General features: G+C 38.2%; 1 protein-coding gene across 4 annotated transcripts in view; it reads right to left on the bottom strand.

Moving 5' to 3' along the window:
• The window catches only part of ptprz1a (protein tyrosine phosphatase receptor type Z1a), a 117875-nt gene that overhangs the window by 34825 nt on the left and 59208 nt on the right, over positions 1 to 23842 (bottom strand). For 2 of the 4 annotated variants that reach the window (XM_030137608.1, XM_030137609.1), the window contains exons 6-13: positions 16649 to 16715; positions 16411 to 16568; positions 12220 to 12370; positions 8298 to 8482; positions 6840 to 6966; positions 3906 to 3946; positions 3037 to 3814; positions 1531 to 2064 (exon numbers count right to left, since the gene is read on the bottom strand). In XM_030137608.1, coding sequence (XP_029993468.1) covers positions 1531 to 2064; positions 3037 to 3814; positions 3906 to 3946; positions 6840 to 6966; positions 8298 to 8482; positions 12220 to 12370; positions 16411 to 16568; positions 16649 to 16715 — 2041 coding nt within the window. Of the gene's footprint in view, positions 1 to 1530; positions 3815 to 3905; positions 3947 to 6839; positions 6967 to 8297; positions 8483 to 12219; positions 12371 to 16410; positions 16569 to 16648; positions 16716 to 23842 lie in introns of all 4 variants that reach the window. The other 2 variants (XM_030137607.1, XM_030137610.1) reach the window with 2 other exon arrangements.

Genomic DNA, 23842 nt, shown 5'->3' with positions numbered 1-23842 from the left:
TTACCACAGGATAATAAACGAGTAATTTGCAACTGAGATTTAAGATTTTGAAAATCTCTAAAACACAAAGGCATCATGCCATTTGCTATAAGCAGATATTCCATATTATGCATGTTGTTTTAGTAGCCTATATTCTCAAACAAAAGAGAGGCTGATTTTTTTTATTAATAAACTTACAAATGAATAAAAGTTCATAAATAGTACAGGTGTTAAAGGAAGCAGACATCATAACTGAAATGTGAAGCCAGAAAAGCTTCATATCTGCACTCTATACTTAGGATATTTGATATACGTACTGAGGTGGGACACACAGACACTAATGTTGAAAAGATGCTGCTGTTTTTAAAACACTTTAATAAAAGGGAGTTTAGATTCATCTGATTGTTTCTAATAACTGATGAAAAAGTCGTGTTGTGCAGTATTTGACAGCCCCTCAACAAAGAGTATAGAAGCAAAGAGGTCAAACTCTGCTGTGTGTTTGTCAACCGATGTTAGATGGCACTGCAGCAGTGTTTATGTCACGCTGCCACCATTTTGGGACTAAAAAACTGCAATTATGACCGTGCTCCCGAAGGGGAGGAAAGTGGTATTGTTTTTGGTTCGATTTGTTTGTTTCTTTGTTAACACTCTAGCAGCAAAACTATTTGTTAAATTCATACCAAATTTGGTTTATACATTGCCAGTGACCCAGAATAGATCTCATTACATTTTGGGAAAAGTAGGTCAAAGTTAAAAAATTTTTATGAATTTTTAAAATCTTTTTTTTTCCCCATTTACTTATAATGGGTGAAATTTCAAACGTCTGTAGCGGTAAAACTATCGGTTGAATTCATACCAAATTTGGTTTATGGATTGCCAGTGACCAAGACTAGATGTCATTATATTTTGGGGACATATATGGGAAGAGTGGGTCAAAGTTCAAATTTTTTATGAATTTTCAAAATCTTCCCATTTACTTATAATGGGCAAAATATGTGCGAGGGGCAAACACTATGAAGGAGTAATAGGATCACAATAGGATCACTAAGGCTACCCCCCCCAGACAGCCTTAACTTTCATTTGATACATGTGGAAATATAAGCACTTTAAACTGAAAACCACTGGAATAATTGAGTGTAGTGATACCACATTTATCCCTGTGACTTCAATGAAAAGCAGTCCGTTGCCCATTGCATGCTGGGACAGATTCCCATCACCTAAAGCCCTAAAAAGAATGGGCTGATTTATAAATGAAGAGGACAAATAGTATTTATATGAGTTAAGATAGAAAAAACAAAGAAACAGCATGGGTTTCAAGTCATAACAAAGATTATGATTAAATTATGGAAATACTTGATTGGCGAGTTAAAAGAATGAAAAAAAATATGTTACTGTGCATGCATGTATTTGTTCCCTTTTTCCGCGACAGAAGGAATGAAAAAATGAAATGTAGTTGTTGGTGGATGGAGGATTAGTCATCTGTATGACATCCAGGACTCTTCTTATCCCTTGGCATTTTGCTGGTGAATCAGAACGGACGGCTATTTTTACCTGCAACGGGCTCCTCTTCCTCTGACTCTCTTTCTGTACGATCAGCGATACTGAAGTCAGAGGATGTCTCGTTGTCGTACAGGCTGTCACCCTGGCCTGAGCCGCTCTCCTCCTCCCCACCCAGCGCCCAGGGTGAAGCCGACGTTACTGCTAGTATGGTCGGAGTCGATGTGCCTCCTACATCCGATGTGATAGCGCTGCCGCTCTCGCTTTCGAAATAGAACGCAGAAGAGCGGTCGTCCAAATCATCGGGGGTCTGCCCGGACTCAGAGGACGTGGACGGAGGGACGGTGTTAGTAACTTTTGTCGAATAAGGGAGCACGCTATCCCCAGAGGCCGAGGTTTGAACCCGGTCCCACTCTTGATCTACACCCTCCTGTGAATCAGGGAACAGGGCCGACCCAGAGGCACTGCTAGTGTCTAACACCTGTACCTCTGGGGTGGGGGTAAAGGGGGATGCTGTGGGTGAGGAAGGGTAGGCAGAGGTCCCATCTGATGCCGAAAACCAGGAATCGGTGATGCCAGACTCTGTGTCTGCAACAGAAATGGGCAGGTCACTATTTGAGGCTTGGAGAAGGTGTGAGTGTGGAGAGGATAATGTTGGGGAGACAGCGCTATGGGAGAGCAGAGGCTGGTCTAAGGACAGACCATCAGACGCCCCCACAGACAGAGAACTCAGGAAGTCGTCTGCACCGACACCAGGAGCTGAAGGTAAGCTAGAGTAAAGCTCTAAACTAGCAGAGTCCCAAGCTGAGGACGGCAGGGGGAAATGAGGAGAGGCATGCAACCAGGACGAAGACGCTGAGGGCTCCAGAGAACAGCCACACATAGCGTCCACGTCACTCGCTACTGTAAACCCATCACCACTGACCTCAGGAAGAATACTGTCTATTGTGCTCCCTGTGGCGTACCTGGAGTCGTCAAACCCAAATGAGACAGAGCGAGATAAGCCGGGGGTGGCGCCAAAAAGGGTGAAGTCACTAGAGAGGACGACTGAGGGCTGGAGGGTCGGACTGAGAGAAAAGGAGATTGTAGAGAGCGAGGAATCCCAGGAGGATTCGGTGGCGGCATTAGTACCAGATGGATCCGGTACCGACTGAAGAGGAGGGGTATCACTAAATGTGGAGGGGTCACCCGAAGAGACTGCAGACGCTGAAGAACCAGACAACGCATCACCATCCCTATCACTATCATCGAACCCAACACCATGGGAGACAGTGTGCCAACCAGACACAGGGTGTGAGGGGTGAGGGAGGTGAGGCAGGGTGGAGGCGACAAGCGCAGGGGTTGAAGGAGGAGCCGGGTCTTTGCGAGACAGTGCAGCGGTAGCGGCATGCTGGGAGTCCGAGGTGGAGGCAGACAACACAGGCCAAGAGGAGGAGGGAGGGACATGCAGGCAGGCGGAGGGGACGCTGCCAGGATCCGCAGTGTCACACACAGGGGAGGAAGTGAAGGAGGAGGAGGAAGAGGAGGTGGAGGTGGAGGGGAGGACAGAGGGGCTCTCACCGTTGGACAGTGGCGCTGTGGTCTGCAACAGAACGCCACTCAACTTGATAGAGGTTGTGGAAAAATGAGGCATGCTGGAAGTCGTGGGTCTGTGTGGAAGACGTTCACTTGCAGGTTTTGTGGTTTCTCTGTGGATCTTTGTAACGACTCCAGATTCAGGACTCGAAGCAGGGGTGGTGTCTTCATTTACAGGACGCAGCAGACCTCGATCACTCACTGCATGGATGAAGGATGAAGACGTGCTGCTCGTCTTACTTAAACTGGATGCCACAGTGGGTGGAGTGGTTCTGTGTGACAATTTAGTTTTCCCATCTTTTGTCTTTGGACTGGTGAACGTTGAAGGGGTGGTGCTAACACCACCTTTAGCTTTCTCAGTAGAATCTTCTGGACTTCTGACAATGCTGCCTGTCTTTGTACTGGAGTGTAAGGGGGTGGTGGTAGTTTGGACATTTCTGGTTGTTGTGGTGGAATAAACAGGAGCTCTGAAGTCATTGTCTCCTCTGGTTTCTGGTGATACAATGACCTCTGGTGGTCGGGTGGAGGTACTGTGCAGGGAAGTCTCTTTAGTGGAACTCTGGACTGACTTGGTGGATTTGACTGAAGGATCTGTGGCTGTTCTTCTCCACCCTGTTTCTGCTGCTGTGGTTCTAACATCAGGCAGAGGTAAAAGAGGCGACTCAGTGGTTGCGGTTCTCGGTGGGTTTGTAGGAATCCAGGCCAGACCGTAGTCTTCAGTTTGCACGGACTCATTCCAGGACAGATCAGGTTCATAGTTGCCCTGTTGGTGACGGAAAACATTATGAAGAGTAATGAAAAACAGTTCCAGTGAAACTATAAAGGGACTGAGGTAAGAGAAAAGTCTTACTCACTTCATCATCAAACTCATCTGAATTTGGATCCAGCGTATTTTCTGGAAAAGGGCACAGGTAGAAAGATTAGTCAAAACAAAAATATGTACATAAAAACACTGTATTAATATTTTAACTCTTGTGTAGAGGTAAAGGTTTTAAATCTACTTTTTACTTTAATACCTGGATGCTAAAATACGCAAACAATTCTTGTCAAAAGCAAACAAAGGAACAAACATTTTGAAAACAAGATTGAACACAGAGAGGGAGAAGCAAACCCGGAGTGTGTTTTTCTAATTATTTTACAAAGAATGAAGCTCAAGTACGCCTTTTCTTAAATCCACAGGAACCTCTAACCATAAACCTGATCTTATGAATGACGTGTGTTTCTTTGACAGTGTAAATGTATGACAGTGGAAGGAAATGAAAACAAGGGAAAGGCTGTTCACACCACCTGAAGCGACTTGTTGGTTTAGTGCTTAAAAAAGTGACGCACACTTGCATGCAACAGAACACAAACATTTCACTTCATGCATGAAGACTGGCTTTAACACACAATCACAGAAAACCCTGGATAAGAAGCATTTGCAATTAATCATTTTTCGGTTTCATCCTCCTTTATAAACCAGACGAGCCGACGCTCAGAGAAAAGCCTCCAGACTTTGACTACTTTCCCTGATTTTCTAAATGTTCTATAAGTCTACCCGTCTGTTGCATAAGAGGGATAAAACAAACCCACAAAAGAGTTATTTGCAAATGCCGAGCTCAGACGCACAGCACACAGCGGGCACGTGATGGGGGCAGGTGGGCAGGTGTGGCTCTTACCTGTCTGAGGCTAAGTCACACATCATGGAGACCAGAGCAAACTGGTTTGTGAAGCATGAGGTGAGGTTTTACAAGTTTAATGAACTGGGTTTGAGGGAGATGAGTCAGGGTGTGGAGTAAAATGGGAATAAATGAGACTAGAAAACTAGCTTTAATTCAATTATCTGTATCTGACAGTCAAGGAAAAATGTACATGATTCAGTGGATGATCCAAAACTTTTCAATTAATGTGAAAAACTTCTGATGTATAATTCATAAAAATAAAAAGTGTAGTGTATTGTAGTATTGTTGTAAGGTATCAAAGGAAGAAGCAGTTGGTGGCTACAACCTTGAAAATGACTGCCTCTAAAGTGCAATATTAATTCAGAATTAATATAATTTCTTTTATGTCAAATACATTATACAGTATTTAAAAAAAAAAAAAACTCAATACATACAGTGAAAATCAGCAACACATCTGGCCTTACATTGAATTAATTGTACTGGTGGATTATTTATTATTGTAAAAGATGCTGTTCATTCATTATGGCTATACGAGACATAAATCTATAAATAATCTAAAATAAATACTGCATCACAAGTCCACGTTAATGGACAAATGGGAAAAAACAATAATAATAACCATTACCAGTAAATTTAGCTGATGGGGCATAAAGCATATGTAGCAAAAGATGCAGCCTTTTTGTTTTTTAAGCTATCTTATATTATATTTATTTATTTATTTATTTTTCTTAAAAAAAAAAAAAAAAAGGCTAAAACAGTTGTAAATATGAAATAAGTGGAGAAATGAGAGGACTTTAACTTCCAGTTAAGAGACAGCTTGAATATCACTGCAGAATATCATTCATTCATGCAAGCTTACACTGAAATAGAATGCAGGAATATTTTTCTTTGTAACAAGGCATATTAGTTTATTAAATATAAAGTTAAGTCATATAATAATAGTACATAGTAGTGAGTATAATTGCCATTCCACTCCACGTTACACAAAATGCTGCTGCACACATGCAAACATTTGTCTTACTGTGACAGGCAGAAGGAACAGACGCCACATTATGAAAACAAAACAAAGATGGCGACTGTGTCTTTCCGTGTGACATGAAGTGACAAAGGAAATGACCCCATCATCCCAAACCAAGCATCATCGTAGACATATAGAGAAAGCACATTCAAAGAGAGAAGCTCATGAAACAGTTGAAAATAACAAGAAGTGGTGCATGTGTGTGATTACATCCACAAAAAACACAAAATACACACCCCAGGGTGCACGGTAGGAGGCTGAAGAGTGAAATAATTAGGAGGAAAATAAAAATATCTCATATATCAGCTGGGATTCAGAGGGAGGATGGAAATGTTTCACAGAGAACAGTAAAGCGACGGCTGATGAAACACATTAATCAAAGGAGAAAAAAAAAATACTAAGAAGCAGCACGGTCCTTTCAAATTCAGGTTTTAAAGTTAATATATATTTTTTAAATGCATAGTATTTTCTTCTTCTCTTTTAGCCACTACTATTGTCTCTGTTCTAAATGCATCAGAAATTAAGGAATAAAAATGTCTAATGTTCTGAACACAGTCGCTTAAACCTCTATTAAAACTTTAATGTCCCTACTGACAATTAAAGGTGTTTGGTAAGTAAGAACCTTGTGTAATAAGGGTTATTTTAATATGGAATTCCATTTCTGCTAGGAAAAGACAAAAAATGAGTAAATACAAGACAAAAAAATTCTCATTGTAAGTCTAGAATTACATGAATTCCTTTATCAAATATAGAATTAGTGAATGAAAATGCGTGAAACTTTAAAAAAGTGAAGACCCACTGACTTCTGCAAGTTGAATTTTACAGAAATTTAGACAAAAAATGACAACTGATTGTATTTTGGACTTAAAATGAGATTTTTTGTCAGTACATCTATGACTTTTTCTGTTTCTTCAGTCTATTTCCCTTCCTTTCGATGTGGGTTTTCAGAGATTAGTCTTGGTCTGATTTTTGAATCCAAAGGTCTTTGTAGTTTGAGTTGTAAAACCAGTGTTTCGCTAAACCAAACGACAGGCTGCATCAGAGCGGTTACTGTCTGTACGGTTCATCTGATGAAATCTACGCTTGGTCTCGGGCACGATCACTCTTACCAGGGTCGTCGACGGGCATGGCGACCTTCAGCGGGTCGCTCACTCGTCCGTACAGACCGTTGGTGCAGACCGCCACCACCTGGACCACGTAGCTGGTGTTCGCTAACAGGTCATCGAGGATCGCCCCCTGTGGTTTAAAGAGATGATATGTATTTAAATGGGCTTCAGACGCTAAACCAGGCTTAGTTTTATGAATGAGGATTTGTGTTTAATAAAGTTTGAGTTTCTAAGTTTGTTTGACTGAACTGATTACAATTTGTAGAAATATTGTGTATAAAATGTGATGAGGGAATATTAACAATGAAGTGGTTTTCAGGTTAGACCATTTTAACCTCAAACCATATTTGAAGACATGATGAAATGGAAAAACAATCTCAGTCAAAATAAATAACTAAATAAACAAATAAAAGAAAAAAAAGAAAAACAATCTCAATCAACAAAAAGACGATTAGAAAGATGGCAAATACTCATATTTTATGTGTATTTGTATGCGTGTATGTGTACTTGTATGTTGTGTGTAAATGAATAAACGTATATAGGTATGTATGTGTACACAGATGTGTGTGTGTGTGTGTGTGTGTGTGTGTGTGAATAGATATATAAATATAAAAGAGTAATTTTAAAGGAAGAGGGAGATAACTATATATTATCAATAATATTTTATGGAGAGGGGGTGGGATTAAATAAATTGCACTTCTTCCCACCCCTTTTCGGGCATGTAAACAAAACTACTGTGCTGGTTTTCTGTCTAAGATTGTCTTGATTGTTGATTTTTGTATTATTATTTATGTTTTGCTTCTTCACATAAATGTTGAATTTCATTGCATGTTTGGAATAAATCACTAAATAAATAAATAAATAAATATTTTGTCTTGTAATCAACAGGAAATCATCCTAAGATTTTCCTTTGCCACATTTCTAAACCTAGTGTAGGCATTCAGGTTGGTGTGAAAGTTAAAATAAAGAAATTGGAAAAAAAAAACCCAGAAACAAACAAACAAAAAAAAAACAGGTAGTGCTGATGATATGAAATGAGAACAGTTATTTAGCTTCTCTTATATCAAGAAACTGTACATATGATTTCACTCTTAAAATAAGGAAAACAAGTGAAAAAGTAACCAAACTTTACTAATACCCCCACTTTGCCCCTCACTAATCGCTAATACCCTGCCTACACAAGGATTCATTTTGAGTCATAGCTTTCAACCTTTTCAAAAAGTTTTCAAAAATTTGTAAAAATTTTAGAGAAAGGCACATGTAAAGAACTAATGTGTCAAATTTGAATCTGGTATAACAATCTTTGTTTTAGCTTGTTATTGGTTAAATGCAGTATTAACCATTATCACATTAAGACAAATTTTGGTATATTTTCATTGAGAAAAGAAGGTTTTTTTACTTCCTAGAAATTCCCCTCTTTATAATGTTTAAGTTGGTATCTAGTCATTATACTCTTCATACCACATCCTGGTCTCCGTCTGTCAGGTACTCAGTGGCGGCTGAGTTTTCTGTGTTTTCCAGTCGGTATCTGACCGAGTACTTCTCGATGCTGGCGTCGTACACCGCCCGCGGCCGCTCCCACGTCACCAACAGGCTGCTGAGGTTGTACGGAACAGCCTGGATGTTCTCTGGTTCAGAACTGCAGACTGAAAGAAAACAAATGTTTCAGTTAAAATATCCTGTAGGTGATGTTATCCACATTCACAAAAACTGCCTTTTTGCTTTGTCAAGTAAAAAAACATGTATAATGATGCCCAAGAGTCATTGAACTGATCACAGGATAAAATTTTAAGACTTCTGCCTCATTTACATGTAGTATCAATATGTTATCGACAAATAAAACTGTATGGTAATAACCAAATACACTGGGATTTGAAAGTGATTAGTTCATATTTGGAGTCTTCATAATCATATTTCTAATATAAATGCAATTTGTTTGCAATTTTATTTCATCTAACACAATAGAAAACAACAAAACAAGACCTGAGACATAAAAAAGCAGATTATTTAAAGGATGGTAGTCCTCCTGAAGTGTGTTTTTAATTTATCATTTGATGGGGATACAAAGCTGAAAATCCTGAAATTATATGAATTATTACCTCCACCAAGGAGGTTATGTTTTTGTCGGCGTTGGTTTGTCTGTCTGTCTGTTTGTGTGCAAGATAATTCTAAAAGTTATGGATGGATTTGGATGAAAATTTCAGGAAATGTTGATACTGGCACAAGGAACAAATGATTAAATTTTGGTGGTGATCGGGGGTGGTGGTGGTGGTGGTGGTGGGGCACTGATCTGCCTTGGTGGAGGTCTGCGCTCTCTGAGTGCTTCTAGTGTTAGAATTGAGTTGCTTTGCTGAAAAAGATTTTACATTTAAAAGCCTAAATAAAAAAAAAAGTAAAAAAAATAAATAAATACAGAACATCATTAACGAACACATCCATGGTTTACAGCAGTTTTTTTTTTTTTTTTTTACGTGTATGGGCCACTAAACACAGAATTAAAAGAAATGATCAGAGGAGAAATCAGAAACAACAGTATTAGAGGCGACGCTGGGTGTGGGGTGTGTGTGTGTGTGTGTTGGGGAGGGGTAATTTTAAAAGTCAGCATCCTCAAGCATCCTCAGTGGTTCTGGGTCAGATGTGAGATTATATGGGTGGAGATAATGCAGATAAGAGACACACTGAGGTCTGGATTAACACAGATTATAAACTGTGGATCAATGACAAGCAGGAGCCTGAAACCCTGACACGTTCCCTCCTGAACTGAGCCTAAACCTCTGTTCTTTACCAGCTTTGACCTCTGACCTTTCTGCTCCTCGTGGGACTTAATGTCACGCGACGCATCTGGCAAATACATCACTTCTATAGAATTAAACATTTCTTTTACAGAGGAAGGTGAAATCTGCAGACTCTCCACTAGAGGGCAGAGTCAACCAGGGAAATAAGTAACAATAGTATCGGACTAGTTATTTCTATCAGGACTGTTGGACTGGACTGTGATCATTTTTAACCATAAGAGCTGATGAAGGTTTGACAAGGAGATCTGATCTTCTCAGCGGTGACATCAGTATTATTTTCTAACTGACAAATTATATTTTTATTTCCTTTAAAAAAATTTGGACATTTTACACTTTCATTCCTTTATTCCAATAAAAAGCACCTTGACTCTAATGAACTGTTTTTATGATTATATATTTTCTTCATCTTTTTGTTGGTTTATCTGCAGGATTCAGCCAAACTACTGCACTGTTCAAACTTAACAGAAGGGAAGGACATGGACCAAGGACAAACACATTGAGCTTTGATGCAGATCCATAGGAAGTGGCAGTGGAAGGATTTTCTTAAAACAGTTTGTAACAGTGCAGGGTAGGGCCTCCATGGAAATGTGAAATATAACATATTTTTACCATAAAGAAAAGGGAAAACATGAGTGTTTTGTACCCTATATTTTGTACCTTATATTAGACATAACAGACTTCCCTATTCAAGATGTTTGACTGAGCATGATTGTGTTTGACTGCTACAATTTATTTTCCAAAAAGGCTTCATAATGTGTAAATGATGTGTCCATAATTCACTAAATTCACAAAAAGCCTCATGCACAGAGCAGACAACAGGGTACAAATACTGGGAATCATAGTGTGTGTAGGTTGAGTGACTTTTCCATTACCAGAAGCTGTAGAGTTACAGGAATTAGATGATTGACTGATTGATTAGCTCATAATTGTTCTGGAAAAAATGCCAAAACTTGCAGTGTCTCAAATCAATTTGATGCTTTTCTCGGTTATATCTCTTGCAAAATAAACATATTTGGGTTTTGGGGTACTGGTTGGAAAAAAAGTTAAAAAACACAACATTTTTTAATAATTCTATCCAATTATAACCAGCATTTTTCATTATTTGCATATACAATTCTGAGAAGAAAAAAAAAATCACAGATCGATGCTACTTCATTACTGACATTTGTGAAAATCAACTGTCCTCCCACTGTCACAGAGAAGATTTTTAGGTCAGTGGACTTCTATTATTATCCCGCTGTAATTTTCACATCATTTGTGACCCACTTGTCTCTGTTTCACTTAGGCTTTAAATAGTATTAATCTGCTTGATTCACACTGGGGTCAAACTGAGGTCTAAAAGCAGCATGATGAGATCTTAATAAGAAATATCAATGGGTGTTGTCCTCAGACTAAGGTGTCTTTATGAGATCCACTACATACTCTTGTATTTGAATATTGTGTGTTTATGAAGTGGTTTTGCATAAGGACTAAAAGTGGCTGTTAAATCAGTGGTATGTCTTTGATTTGAGAAGTGGAAATGTCATTTATTTTATAGCTTTGGAAATAAAATCAAGAAACCAATCCACATATCAAGATTTCAGCCTCATTAAAAACCTTTGGAATGTGATCCAGAGGAAGATGGATGATCACTGCTTGAATTTTCGCTCCAGGAATGGCATAAAGCATCCAAAAGCAATGTGAAAGACTGGTGGAGAGCCAAGATGAAAGAAAACATGACTGAAAATCTGGGTTTTTTAATCAAATATTTACCTCTGAAGACTTAATAAGACATTATCACTGTGTAGTTTAAAAATTAAAATGAACTTGCTTTCTCTTTTCTATCATTTTTTGACCAGTTGCCATTTTCTCCAAATTAATGCTGTAAATGACACCATTTTTATTTAGAATCTGGGCCAAATATCATCAGTATCGAGCATGAACAAAATTTTATTCAACTTATATAAATAGCAAAAACAGCAGTCTTTTCACCCTTTATCTGGCAAGTGACTATTTTTGGTAATTTCCACATACATTACAAGACAGTAACAGCAACAGTTACAGTGAGGCAATAATCTCAGGTCCAATGTGGTCTACAGGGTCTGTAAGGTCCACCTCTGCATGAACAGTGAGTGTACCTGCTTTGTTCTGTACCATGAAGTAATGGTACTAATGTAAGGAAGGATGTTCAAAGGGATAATGTGGATGTGGACAAGTGTCTGGGTTAGCACTTATATAATGTTCTAAAAGTGATGTTCTAAAATACATGTTCCTTTCACCTTACAAGGATTTTGCTGATATTCTTTATATTTACTTCTTTTTTTGCCACTTATGGGTAAGGAACCAAATATGGTAACTTCATTAACCCTAATTTTCTGTAACAACACAATTTAAAAAAAAAAAAAATCACAAAAGTAATAAAGTCTTGTTATGTCCTCAAATAACACAATAAGGTTGAAATTTGGGATTTCAGAGTATTTCAATGAGTGCCCTTTAAAGGGTTAATATGTCTCCCAGAGCTGTACATTACCTAAAAAATGCTGAAAATCCTTATTGCATTTACATTAAATACATGAATGTAAAAACAGGATGACTGTTTGGACACTTACCCGGGGTGAGGACCTCCTCTTTGCCAGTGTAGGAGGAGAACACCTGACCCATGAACTGCTCCTGCTGCTCCCTGTAGTTGTTCTGCAGGTAGTCCATCAGCATCACGTATCCGGCCTGCTGCATTGTCATCACTTCACAGAACACCTCCAGCTACAACAACACCATACAAATATTATAAAACACCTGGCACTGACATAACATGACAATCTTACAAGAAGAATGAAAAGAACAAGCCAGAAATATGTGTACGCTATTGTTTGAAGTTATTTAAAGGGGCTATATGTAGTATTTCTACCTATAAATATTGAAAAAAATTACCTCATTCATTGAGATCATTGAAAATAAGGAGCTCTGAAGTTCTACAAATATACCAGTGTCTTGAAATGTACAGATATGAACTGAACTTCTTCAAACTGACGGTCTGACAGATTTATGTGGCCACTAGAGGGAGTAGTGAGTCTCTCTGCCTGTCTCCAATGGTGAGGAAAACTAACACCACAGGGCTGTTGACCAAAATGTCAGGAAGTGACCAGATGGGATGACAAACATCAAGAAACAACTTGTAGAATAAAAAAAAAACTGACAAAGTGATAAACGCTAGAAGCATCATTATTGTTGTATAACATCAGGATCTCTTATGCGCATGCGGGTCATTTCAGGGTTGCATTCAGTTCATACTCAAAACTGATAGAAGTCACATTTAATGTGTAATTTGAACGAGCACACAATCGGATTTCAGTAAAAAAAAATCCAAATTGTGCATGAAGACCTGCTGTCTGAATGTAGCTTAAGTTAATCGAAACAATCAAAACTATAATAAAACCTCTTTAAGAATACATAAAATGAAGGGTCACACAATAAGAGATGTAAAAATGTTTTAGAACTAATAAAAATCTGTAGTTATAAATAATACTGAGAGTCAACCATTAAAAAGAGTAAAACATATAAGATATTAAACCAACAAAACATTCGATATATCAATATGAATAATAAATAAGCTAAAGACTAATGGTACACTAGTTAAAAACATAATAATTTAAATATTCCAAGTGTTTTAATAATTACAATCATAAATTTCAAACTATAGGATTGAATTTACATTTTGCACATTGTAAATCAATTGTATTTTCTCTCCACGAAATGTTTGAAAAACTGCAGTTGATGTATTGCAGTTATTAGCCTGAACCACTAACTGTGTATGAGGCAGTTACATGGAATCACTGTAAAAATAAATCAAGGAGATAAATGTTCTTTTAAGCGCACCCGTTTTCCAGGTGGAGTTTGGGAGTGAATGGGTGTGAATCAGCCATAAGTCATGATGAAAAGGTCCTTTAACCCTCCTCTGTGCTCAGGTGAGTCACTTCCCTGCGGTTCCACTCTTCCTCTGACTCACGGAGCCTAAGTGGCCTTTAAAACTATTTGTGGGTTTTAAAGTTGTGAGTTAAAATTGTTTAGATCTGGAGCTGGAATGTGGACCAGCCGAGACTCGCCAGTGCTCAAACTGAAGACGCATCATTATCCTAGGTCTGAAAAAAGACCTGTTAGATATAGCATTTATTGGTTTACTGAATATACAGTTAGTAGCTGATGTTTTAAAGGACGTATAAGGAAAAATGCACCATAACCTTCAATGATGGAACGTTTGAGATGGATGTTTTTGACTTGAGTTTTTATGCAACTTAATGATTCTACTCAACCAGATCTCAGACAAACATTGTACTTGATAGTCCTACATATACTATACTATCACTATTTCTATTACAATTACTATACTATTACATGTTTCTGACTGATTTAATGCATTTTCAGACTCAGTTTTTCATCCTCTTCCTGTCTCCTCTTTGTATTAACCTTAAGGATGATTTGCTTTTATGTGTCTAAGAAAATGTTCTTCCTTGTTAAGATAAATAAAGTCTCTAAACCAAGGGTGTCAAACATATGGCTTGTGGGCCAAAACCAGTCCACCAAAGGGTCCAATCTGGCCCACGGGATAAATTTGTGAAATGCAAAACTTACACGGAAAATATTATCAATCAAGGATGTTAAAATCATTTTAGTGCAGGGGCCACACCAATTCAATCTCAAGTAGGTGGGATGAGTAAAATACTATCATAAGAACCCATAAATAATGACAACTTTTTTTTTAGAGTAAAAAGTAAAATGGCATGAAAATGTTGACATTTACAAACTATCTTTTCACAAAAAAGGTGAACAACCTGAACAAATATGAACAGCATTAAGTGTCTTAAGAAAAGTAACTGCAATTTTAATAATGTTATGCCAGGTACTAAATGCTCTGTGTATTTGTAGATCCATTATGAATGAGTGATCCACATGTAGAAACAATAAACTGAGACATAATATTGTTAAATTTACACTTATTTTTCTTAAGAAATTTCACGTTGTTTGTGGTTTTTCATGTTATTTACATTTTTTAAAGGATACTTTGTAGATCTAAACCAGCGTTTCTCAACCTTTTTTGAGCAAACGCCCTTTTAGATTATCATGACCCCCCCCCCCCCCGAAAAAATTTGCGGGGGGGATACGTTGTCGAGCGGAGTGTGGTTATAGCACTCCGAAACTAATTGTTAACCTGGGGGAGTGCGTCTGACCAAGCTTGCATAGGTAAGGGGGAGGTAGGGTGATGGATGTTAGCACCAAAGACCGGGTACCATGACATACCTTATTGCGGAGGGCGGGGTAACAACTGTCAGTGGAAACACTTACCTGGCCAGACCTTACCATACCAAACCATACCATACCGACCAGAACGGTACCACTCAGTGGAAACATATTATTATATAATATAATGGATCACTTTAGGTAAAACTACAAATAGTATATAAAGTGGTTCTAATGAGCTCAATTATAAACATCTATGCAACATGGACATTAATGCAGCAGTGAAACGAATAAAAAAGTATCATATTTAATGGTAAAACACGGACATTTTACTGCACAATGTCTTAAAGTATATTTTGCTGATACATACTTTTACTGATGTAAGGTGTGTACTATGATGCATCGCTATAGACTGAATTACCAACAGTACATGAAGCAGCTAAAATACAGCAGTACAAATGAATCCTAATACATTATATACAACAGTAACGCTCTGAAAGAGGCCATTTTACTGCATTTTACTTATTGAAGTGCAATTCTTCAGAAACCCATACTTCCATTTAAATAAGGTTTTGAACACAGGAGTCAATGTGTAGTGAAGTACTGGCACTGTTTATTTACAACATAAGCTTTAGGAAAGGAACTAAATACTTCTACCATGACTGTCTGTGTGTGCATTTCTATTTTGATTAGAAACAACTTTTAAATGGAGACTTATTTTGTTTGAAAGGTCAGTGCACACAGAAAGGGAATAAACTAACCTTTTTTGCTTGCTTTTCTAAGAGACTGAAAATAAATCCTCTCTAAGTGAAACTGAGGTTATATATAGTTGTATAAAAATGTAATTTCTGCGAGGATGTGTTGCTACAAGTTGTTGTGGAAACACTTAAGGACAGAGGAGTTGTGATTTGGTGTAATTGTAGAGACAATGGCACATGTTTGCAGACGGTCACTCCTGAAAGACATTCACGGTGCTCTGCTGTTGTTTGCATGAAAAGTCACATTTGTATGGACTGAAAACAAAGCTGAGAGAGATGTTTAGACCCTGCACTTGGCTGACCAATCACCGCCTGAAGTGGCTTTGAATGTCAGAAATGTGTGACGCTTCCACCTTTATGATGAAGAGCATCAGCAGGCGTCATATGGAAAAACCTTTTGTGTGTGTATTTGCATGTTTGTGCATGTACATATATGTGTGTGTTCATGTGTTTCAGCCTAAGTACCGTGAAGGTCCTTTGTGAGCCGATATTTGTTTGATGTAATGACTGCCTCTGTATGGCTGTCAATCACCGGCAGCCTGAGGCCAGTCCCACACACACACACACACACTCACACACACATGTTGACAACATGCTGTCTGCCGCACCCTCTTCTGTGTTTTCCCAAGCTCTGGTATGATAATTCCTCCTTTCAGCTCCTTGAATACATTTCTAAAAGGTTGTTTACGGTCATTTCTATAATTGTTTCAGTTTGTCTTTTCATCTGGAACAAAAGCTGACGTCTGGCTGTTGAACGAACACACCGATAACAGACGAGAATACTGATTTTAAGAGGCCTGTGTTTATCACCTGTTCGTCAGAGATGGCCACCGTGTTCTTGAATACGATCCACTCGACGGTCTCACTGCAGGGCGGTGTGGTTAGAGAGCCATTGTAGATGAAATATTTCTCAGTGGAGTTGGGCATCAGACCCCTCAGAGTGAAAGGCTCAACATTGCTGCTTTTTCCTGGACAGAAAATACACCTAATTAATGAGATAATACACAGCAGAGGAAGATGCAAGAAGAACAAACAGAAGATGTCGTACCGTATCTGCTCACGCTGTTGATACTTTCGATGATGGACGCGTAGTCCAAGTTCAGTTCAGTGCTGGTCTGTAAAGAGAATATCACAAATTCAGTCTAATATTATATTAATAAATGCTAACAGTTAATAATACTCCCCCAGCGTCTGCAGTTCCAAATCTACAAAATATAAGTTAGAATATTTCTGGCATTTGAAGCATGTGAATATCAAAAACTGAAAGAAGCTCAGCTCAGATTCAGTCACTCTAACCTCTCTCTCTCTTTTTTTTTCTTCTACTTCTCTTGTCCAACATCCTAACAGCAGAATGGTAGTCTGGTTACTCTAATCTCTTTACAGTGTAAATCCATAGTTAAATGATATTTATCAGGCACTTTTTGCACTTGTCAAAAATGCAAGGTGATACCACAGCTGGACAAGGTACATGTAGGCTCTGTATGTACATCTTCTGCACTCTTAATACACAGAGTTCCTTAGGAGTCTTGAGGTTGGCTTATATTCTATCCCAGTTTGCTCAAGTATAAAAAAGAAAACCCCTCGAAGTTTTTATATGTTGTAGTTGATACATAGGGCTATATTTTTCATTGTGGTGTCAAAGAGGTGAGGCGTGTCCCACAGTGTCAATTTCAAGGTCAAAATGTAAATCAAAAGGTCAAACACCTCAAACGTACCCAAATGTACAAAAGAATGCTTTAGATTCCTTATGAACTCCCCTTTACAGAAATAATTTGCTTTTTAAAATCAACATTTGGCTGCCAGGTTTGTTTTTTCATTCAGATTGGAGAAAGTCAAGCACAAGATTTTTTTTTTTGTTGTTGTTGCTGAGTTGCTTGAGTTACAGTAATTTGAAATTAGGCTGGCATGGCTTTTGTTGCAAAATAGTAAAAAAAATTAAGTTGCCATAACTCGAAAACTGTTGGTCATGTTGACTTTTCTGGCTATGAATTACTTATATCCCAAATTTCATAAAAATCGGAGGGAATGAGGTTTAAAAATCCCATTTAACTGGGTGATCTGAGATGACCTGACCCTTTAGTGTATTCAACATCAGCACATATTAAGTCTCCTACAGCCTGTAGTCATTAGGTATATGTTTATTTATGACACGGATCTACCAGAGAGCCAGAGTCCCATCCTTTCCAATGTGCCCTATGGGGTGTAACTGTCTGAATTGTGCCAGCACTTGCACGGATCATGTTTTTCCATTTAAAGTATAATTTTACGAGTCAATAAAGTCACAGTGTATTCAAATGAAAGCAAAGACACATCCAGTTTTGTATTAACCAGCTCAATGGACTGAATCTCTCATATCATGTGATAGACGTCACCAACACCAAAACATCCGTTGTTGTACCATATTTCACCTCGTTCTTCAAAACGGATGGGAAAGAGCAAAAAAAGGAACAATACAAGTCTAGTCACGTTGGAGCTGTGATTTTCTTGATGTGTAAAATTATCTTTTAAACTGACAAACATTATATGTGTAAATAATGTATAAATCTCTGACTTTAATACCTTTTTTCCCCAAAATATGGACCTACATTGTACAAGTAAAGGGACAGGACTTCACCTCTCTATAAACTTGGCCACAACACATATGCAGACTGTCCAGTGATAATGCTTACTGAATCTTGTGCTATAATATATACTATATGGACAAAAGTATTGGGACACACTGAATTTAGGTGTTTCTTTTCTAACAAAGCAATAATAACAAATGTCATAATATAGTTTTATATTGTGATAAATATCACGGCACTGCATTTGTTAGTTTTGTTTAAATTGTTATATTTGCTTCCAAAATGCCTCAGAGATGGTTTTTACTTAATTTCTCTCAACATTGATTTTTTTTTTTTAAATCTATGACTATGATAAATTTAAATGCTCTATCTCTAAGTTTCTAAAATATTTTTCATGCTCTGACTGTAAATAATAATTTTCTACCAAAGCTAACCAAATATTGTTGTTTAGATCTCAAATCAGCATGAACAGGACATCTTATGAGCTGTATTCAAAATGTGTCCCAATATTTCTGTCCATATAGTTTAAAAACATCAACAGAACCAACATCAGTGCAAGTTGTCAACCTGTGCATGAATAGTTGTAAACCATGAGACTGTACTATTGGTATCTCTTCTACCAAAGTACTATTTATATATATATAGTAAAACGAGGGGTGCCGCTACCAATTGTGGGCCTCACGAAAGGTAAACGTTGTGGACCCTTTCATAAAATTTAGTATCTTAACGATCTGTTGGAGCGGGGGGTTCCATGTATAATTACGCTAGCATGAAAACGAAACTGAAATTTAACATGCATTCAACGCCTGACTCCCAACTTCTGTGCCTGTCTTATATACTGGATCTTATACAAAATTTTCACAACTTCTAGCCTGTACCTACTGGACCCCCTCCACTGTTGTATGGGCCCCCCACAAATGCTGGGCCACATGAATTTCTCGTGTCTACCCCCCCTTATCAGCGCCCCAGAGGAAAAACTCCAAAGTTGAGGGGGAAGAGAAGAATGAGCACCTGGTTATGACCCAATACAACATCTACAACAACTTTTATGAGGCACTGACAGCAATCACAAGAGAAGCTTCATTTGCCAGCATTGTTCCCAGTACATTTATTTGCGTATAACAACCTGCTACAATATCAAGATTGACCACCGTAAATTAATGAAATGTTAATAACTTTTTAAAGTGGTACTACAGCTAAACCAATTGTGCACATACTCGTAGAACTAGAGTCACATCCAATGCACATGCACAGAGCATTGATTCACTCCTCCCTCCTTGCATCTCTATCTTCTTTTACACCCACTGAACTTTGAAAATGCACGTCTATGAAATAAACACTATGTAGATAACACACAGGTGGCTTTAAGCTGTATACTCTACCCCTAAAAAAGACTCCAGGCTTCCTATTCACCCAGATGCCTAATAACATTGTAGTTTGATGTCAGAACTTTCCCCTCAGTAAGTTTGTTTTGCAAATGCCAGGTAGATAAAATCAGCTTTTCAGGAGAATGCATTGCTTCCTCTGCTGTTCATTGAAGTTTTCTTGTGCGTGCTTTATTACTGTGTTATGAAGTGCCAAGATGTGATGGCTTCTCATGAAGGAATGTGGACACAGCAGTTTTAGTTCATAGGTATTTTAGCAGGTCTAAGGATTGTCAAAGTGTGTGATGATTAATTGTGGATAAAGTATTTTGATAAAAGCACATTAAAAATAATTGACTACAGGTAAATGTGCACTCCACAACCTACACTGGTAAAAGTATGTCAGCAAAATGTACTTTAACGCTGACATTATCCTGTCAAACATCAGTATTTTACTATTATATATAATGGTTTTCATTTCATTTTACTGCTGCGTTAGTATCCATGTTCCATTTAACTGATGAACCACTTTCTATACTATCTGTAATTTTATCTAAAGCAATGCATCATATTCTGCAACGTCATCATATGTTTGTAGCATCACTGTCCTGTGAGAACCACATACTGTATTTCCAAAAAGTCCTGTTCTCAGCTTTGACATGACACATTTTCCAGTCAATCCAAGTTTCGAAAGAGTCTAATTAGCTTAAGAAGAAGGAGAGTTTTCGCAATCAATAAAGCACAGCTTCATCCTTCAGTTTACCAAAAACATTCATAATTAACATTTGGAGGTTTGAGGTTTTCACTGATCAGGAAAGAAATAATAATTGTAAACTTAAAAGCAGTGTTGGGACCTGGGGTGCTGATAAGGGGGGAACATGACAAATTCATGGGGTCCAGCATTTGTGGGGGGCCCACAGAGTAGTGGATGGGGTCTAGTGGATACAGGGTAGAAGTTATGAAAATTTGATGTAAGATCCACTGTATAAGAAAGGCATAGAAGTCGGGAGTTGGACGTTGAAAATATGTTAAGTTTCAGTTTCATTTTCACGCTAGCGTAAATTATGTTACGTATGGACCACACCCCAACACACATACGACCCCCCCCCCCCCATAGGGTCCATAACATTTACCTTTCATGGGGCCCACAGTTGGTAGTGGTGCCCTTGGTTGGGACTAATGTGTTACATAAGTAATGCATTACAGTAACTGATTACTTTGTGCTGTAACACAGTAGTGTAAGGCATTATTAATCAATTTTCAGTAACATTTTATTCAGTACATGTTCAGTAGTGTTTGTGTTACAACACACTTTCCGCCCATAATTTTAATTGCTCAAATGAAAACCAAAACAAAAAACCCCCCAGCAAGACCATGAGAATTTAAGGAATCAGAAATACTTCAGCAAAGTTCTATTTCCTGTTGGTGTTCAGCCAGTGGGTGAAGTGGCAGAAGACAGTCCATTGTCCACATTGGACGTTTGCTCATTACTAACCCTAACCCTGCTTTAAGAAGCTAGTTAGCATGATCCCTGTGATCAGCAATGACAGGATAAGCTAACATTTCTGTGACTAGTTAGAATTCCTTATCGACTGCAGATTTATCTGCCTGTGTCCTCGGCCCCATGCCCCCTGTTTGAACATGACAAATGTTGAAAAAAATGCAAGCGTTCCTGCTGGGATTCGAACATCGTAGACCGTAGCGTTACTCATGGAGCTATCTGTTCACATGTACTTCAGGAGGCAAATGTATGCGTCCCAAGACTCTCCTATCTCTTGTATTGGGGGGGTTATTATTTCACTTTTTTTTTTTTTTCTTTTTTTTGGGGGGGGGGGGTACAGGAGTCATGTAACGCATTACAATTCAGAGACAGTAATATTGTAAGGTAAGGAATTACTTTTATATAACAGTAACAAGTAATCTGTAATGCATTACAGTTTGGAAGTAACTCGCACAACACTGCTTTAAGGTGACTAAAGCTGTTGGTTAAAAGCAGTGGAGTAAGGGGAGTAAACATGTTTTAAGAAATAATAAAATACTCTGAAATGTGAAACGCCACAGTGGGCATTGTGCCCGTATTGTAAACCAGTCGGACAAGTGTTCAGTAATCTGTGCTCTGTTTAGAAACATTTATACTGAGTGTGCAACAATAAACAAATCATATATTTTCACTGTTCTTATACTGCGTTAACGTAAGGAAAAGATATTTGATTAATGAGGCATTGTTTAGAATTCTGAAAACACTGTTTAAAGGGTTGCATTTTTTTTTTATTAATAAAGAAAACCTAAGAGGGGGATGGGATCTGATAAAACCTCCAAAATCTTGTAAATCCAGTAAAATCCCCTAATAGCTCTCAAAATGACTTTCAGTTACAAAGTCCAAAAAATGCTAACCTAGTTACTTGACAATGCTACTAAATCTAAACTCACCAGCTTTTTTGGTGTTGGCTGCAACTTTTTTCCCACCCTGCTCTCCACCCAAAGAGCAGCTCAGAACACACACAGCCTGCAGCTTCACATCACACACATGTTTGAGTTTTGTTCCAACATGGCCTCTGTCGGTTCGAACAACACGGCCGGAGGCAACGCGACTACACAAAGCAGAGTGTAGGAAAGGAAATAAAGTATGCATGACGCTCTGTACGAACCCTGGCACCAAACATGAAAACACCGTCGGTAATGATCCTGAGCCAACAGAATCCAAACGCTCACAGGTATCAGTGCACTAGCCACACACACCGACTGACTCTGACTCATTCCCTCAGTCCATCTTTTTCATCCCAACAAAAAGTCATCATTAAAGCCATATTCTGTGCTTTAAACCAGCCAACTTTTACAGTTTTGGGTACATACATGGCCTCTGTAAGGGTTTATAACTGAAGATATTAAATACTGATGGCGTACACAAAGCTATGCTGCTTAGCAACTAATAAAAGTATTTACATACCTTCAATGAGTGCAAATACTCCACCACAAGTAAATGTTATACATGTTAAACTTAATATTAGTAACCAGGTGTCATGATACATCCTGATTCCCAGTTAAACTTTATCCATCAGGATAAATCACATTGTCACCATGATTTCATGAGAAAAAAATATAATAAAATATTTTATTCCAACTTTATGGGTAACAGAGTACTGTATATGATGAGTAAGGCTGAGCTCTTTTTGACCTTCACTAAATGCACAAAAGTATTGGAACACATTGAGTTCAGGTGTTTAAGTTGGCCTGGTCAAAAAGCCTGATTGGACTAGTCATGGTCATGTTGTGCCAAGGTACGTACCCCCGCTCAGAATTGTTTCCCCTGGCCGCAGGAGCATAATTTCAACTTTTTATCTCATAATTATGACTATCTTATAATTTTGAGTGTTTATCTCATTTCTACTTTTTATCTCATAATTTCGACTTTGTATCTCATAATTTTGACTTTATCTCATAATTTCATCATTTATATTTCATAATTATGACTAATCTCATTATTTCGACTTCATTTCATAATTATGACTCCCCATGTTAAGTCATAATTATGAGCTAAAAAGTCAAAATTATGCTCCCATGGCCAGGGGAAAAAATTCTGAGCAGGGATAAATACCTTGGCACAACATCCCCATCCAGTGTGCATATTACACAACTGAATGGTCATGTGGTCATTAGGTATTGCCTTCCAGATCTCAACCTGACTGAACACCTATGGGAGATTTTGGACCAATGTGTTAGACACACTTTCCACCACTGTCATCAAAATGGAGGGTAGCAGCCTTGGAGCCCACAGACGACCAAATGGTATAGCATTAGTATCATGCTTTTTCATGGTACTCAAAGCACTAAGAGCAACTCAGGGTTCAGTATTTCGTCCATGTATGACCCACTTTACCTCCAAGTCCTAACTATCCCTGCACTGAAGCCGACATGAACACACGTGGTCAATCGACACATTAGTAAACTTAATACTGTTTTGAGATGACTTAACTGCAACATTCCAAACAGCTGCATCAGACAGAGACATTGGCATGAAGTGAATGAAGAAGTAGAGTGTGTGTGACTTATTGACACGAGTAAAGCAGCTACTCCACAAAACAAAACACGGATACATCTGAGATTTCTTCAAATAAGTGGCAACAACAGTGAATACATCCTTACAGTGCAGTCACTTAGACTCTGCAAAAATATCAATAGTTTATTTTACGTATTAGTTCAGCCTTGATCCTTCTGGGCTCTGACTCCATGCCACTGGCACAGGTCTTTGCTGGGATGTTCTTAGTTTTCTGTAATGACCTCTCTGAACTTCCTGATGTTGAAAACCAGATGTTC

The sequence above is a fragment of the Sphaeramia orbicularis genome, chromosome 6, assembly GCF_902148855.1.
Source record: "Sphaeramia orbicularis chromosome 6, fSphaOr1.1, whole genome shotgun sequence".
In the NCBI taxonomy this organism is placed as follows: domain Eukaryota; kingdom Metazoa; phylum Chordata; class Actinopteri; order Kurtiformes; family Apogonidae; genus Sphaeramia; species Sphaeramia orbicularis.
This window is presented reverse-complemented; position numbering and strand designations above follow the sequence as displayed.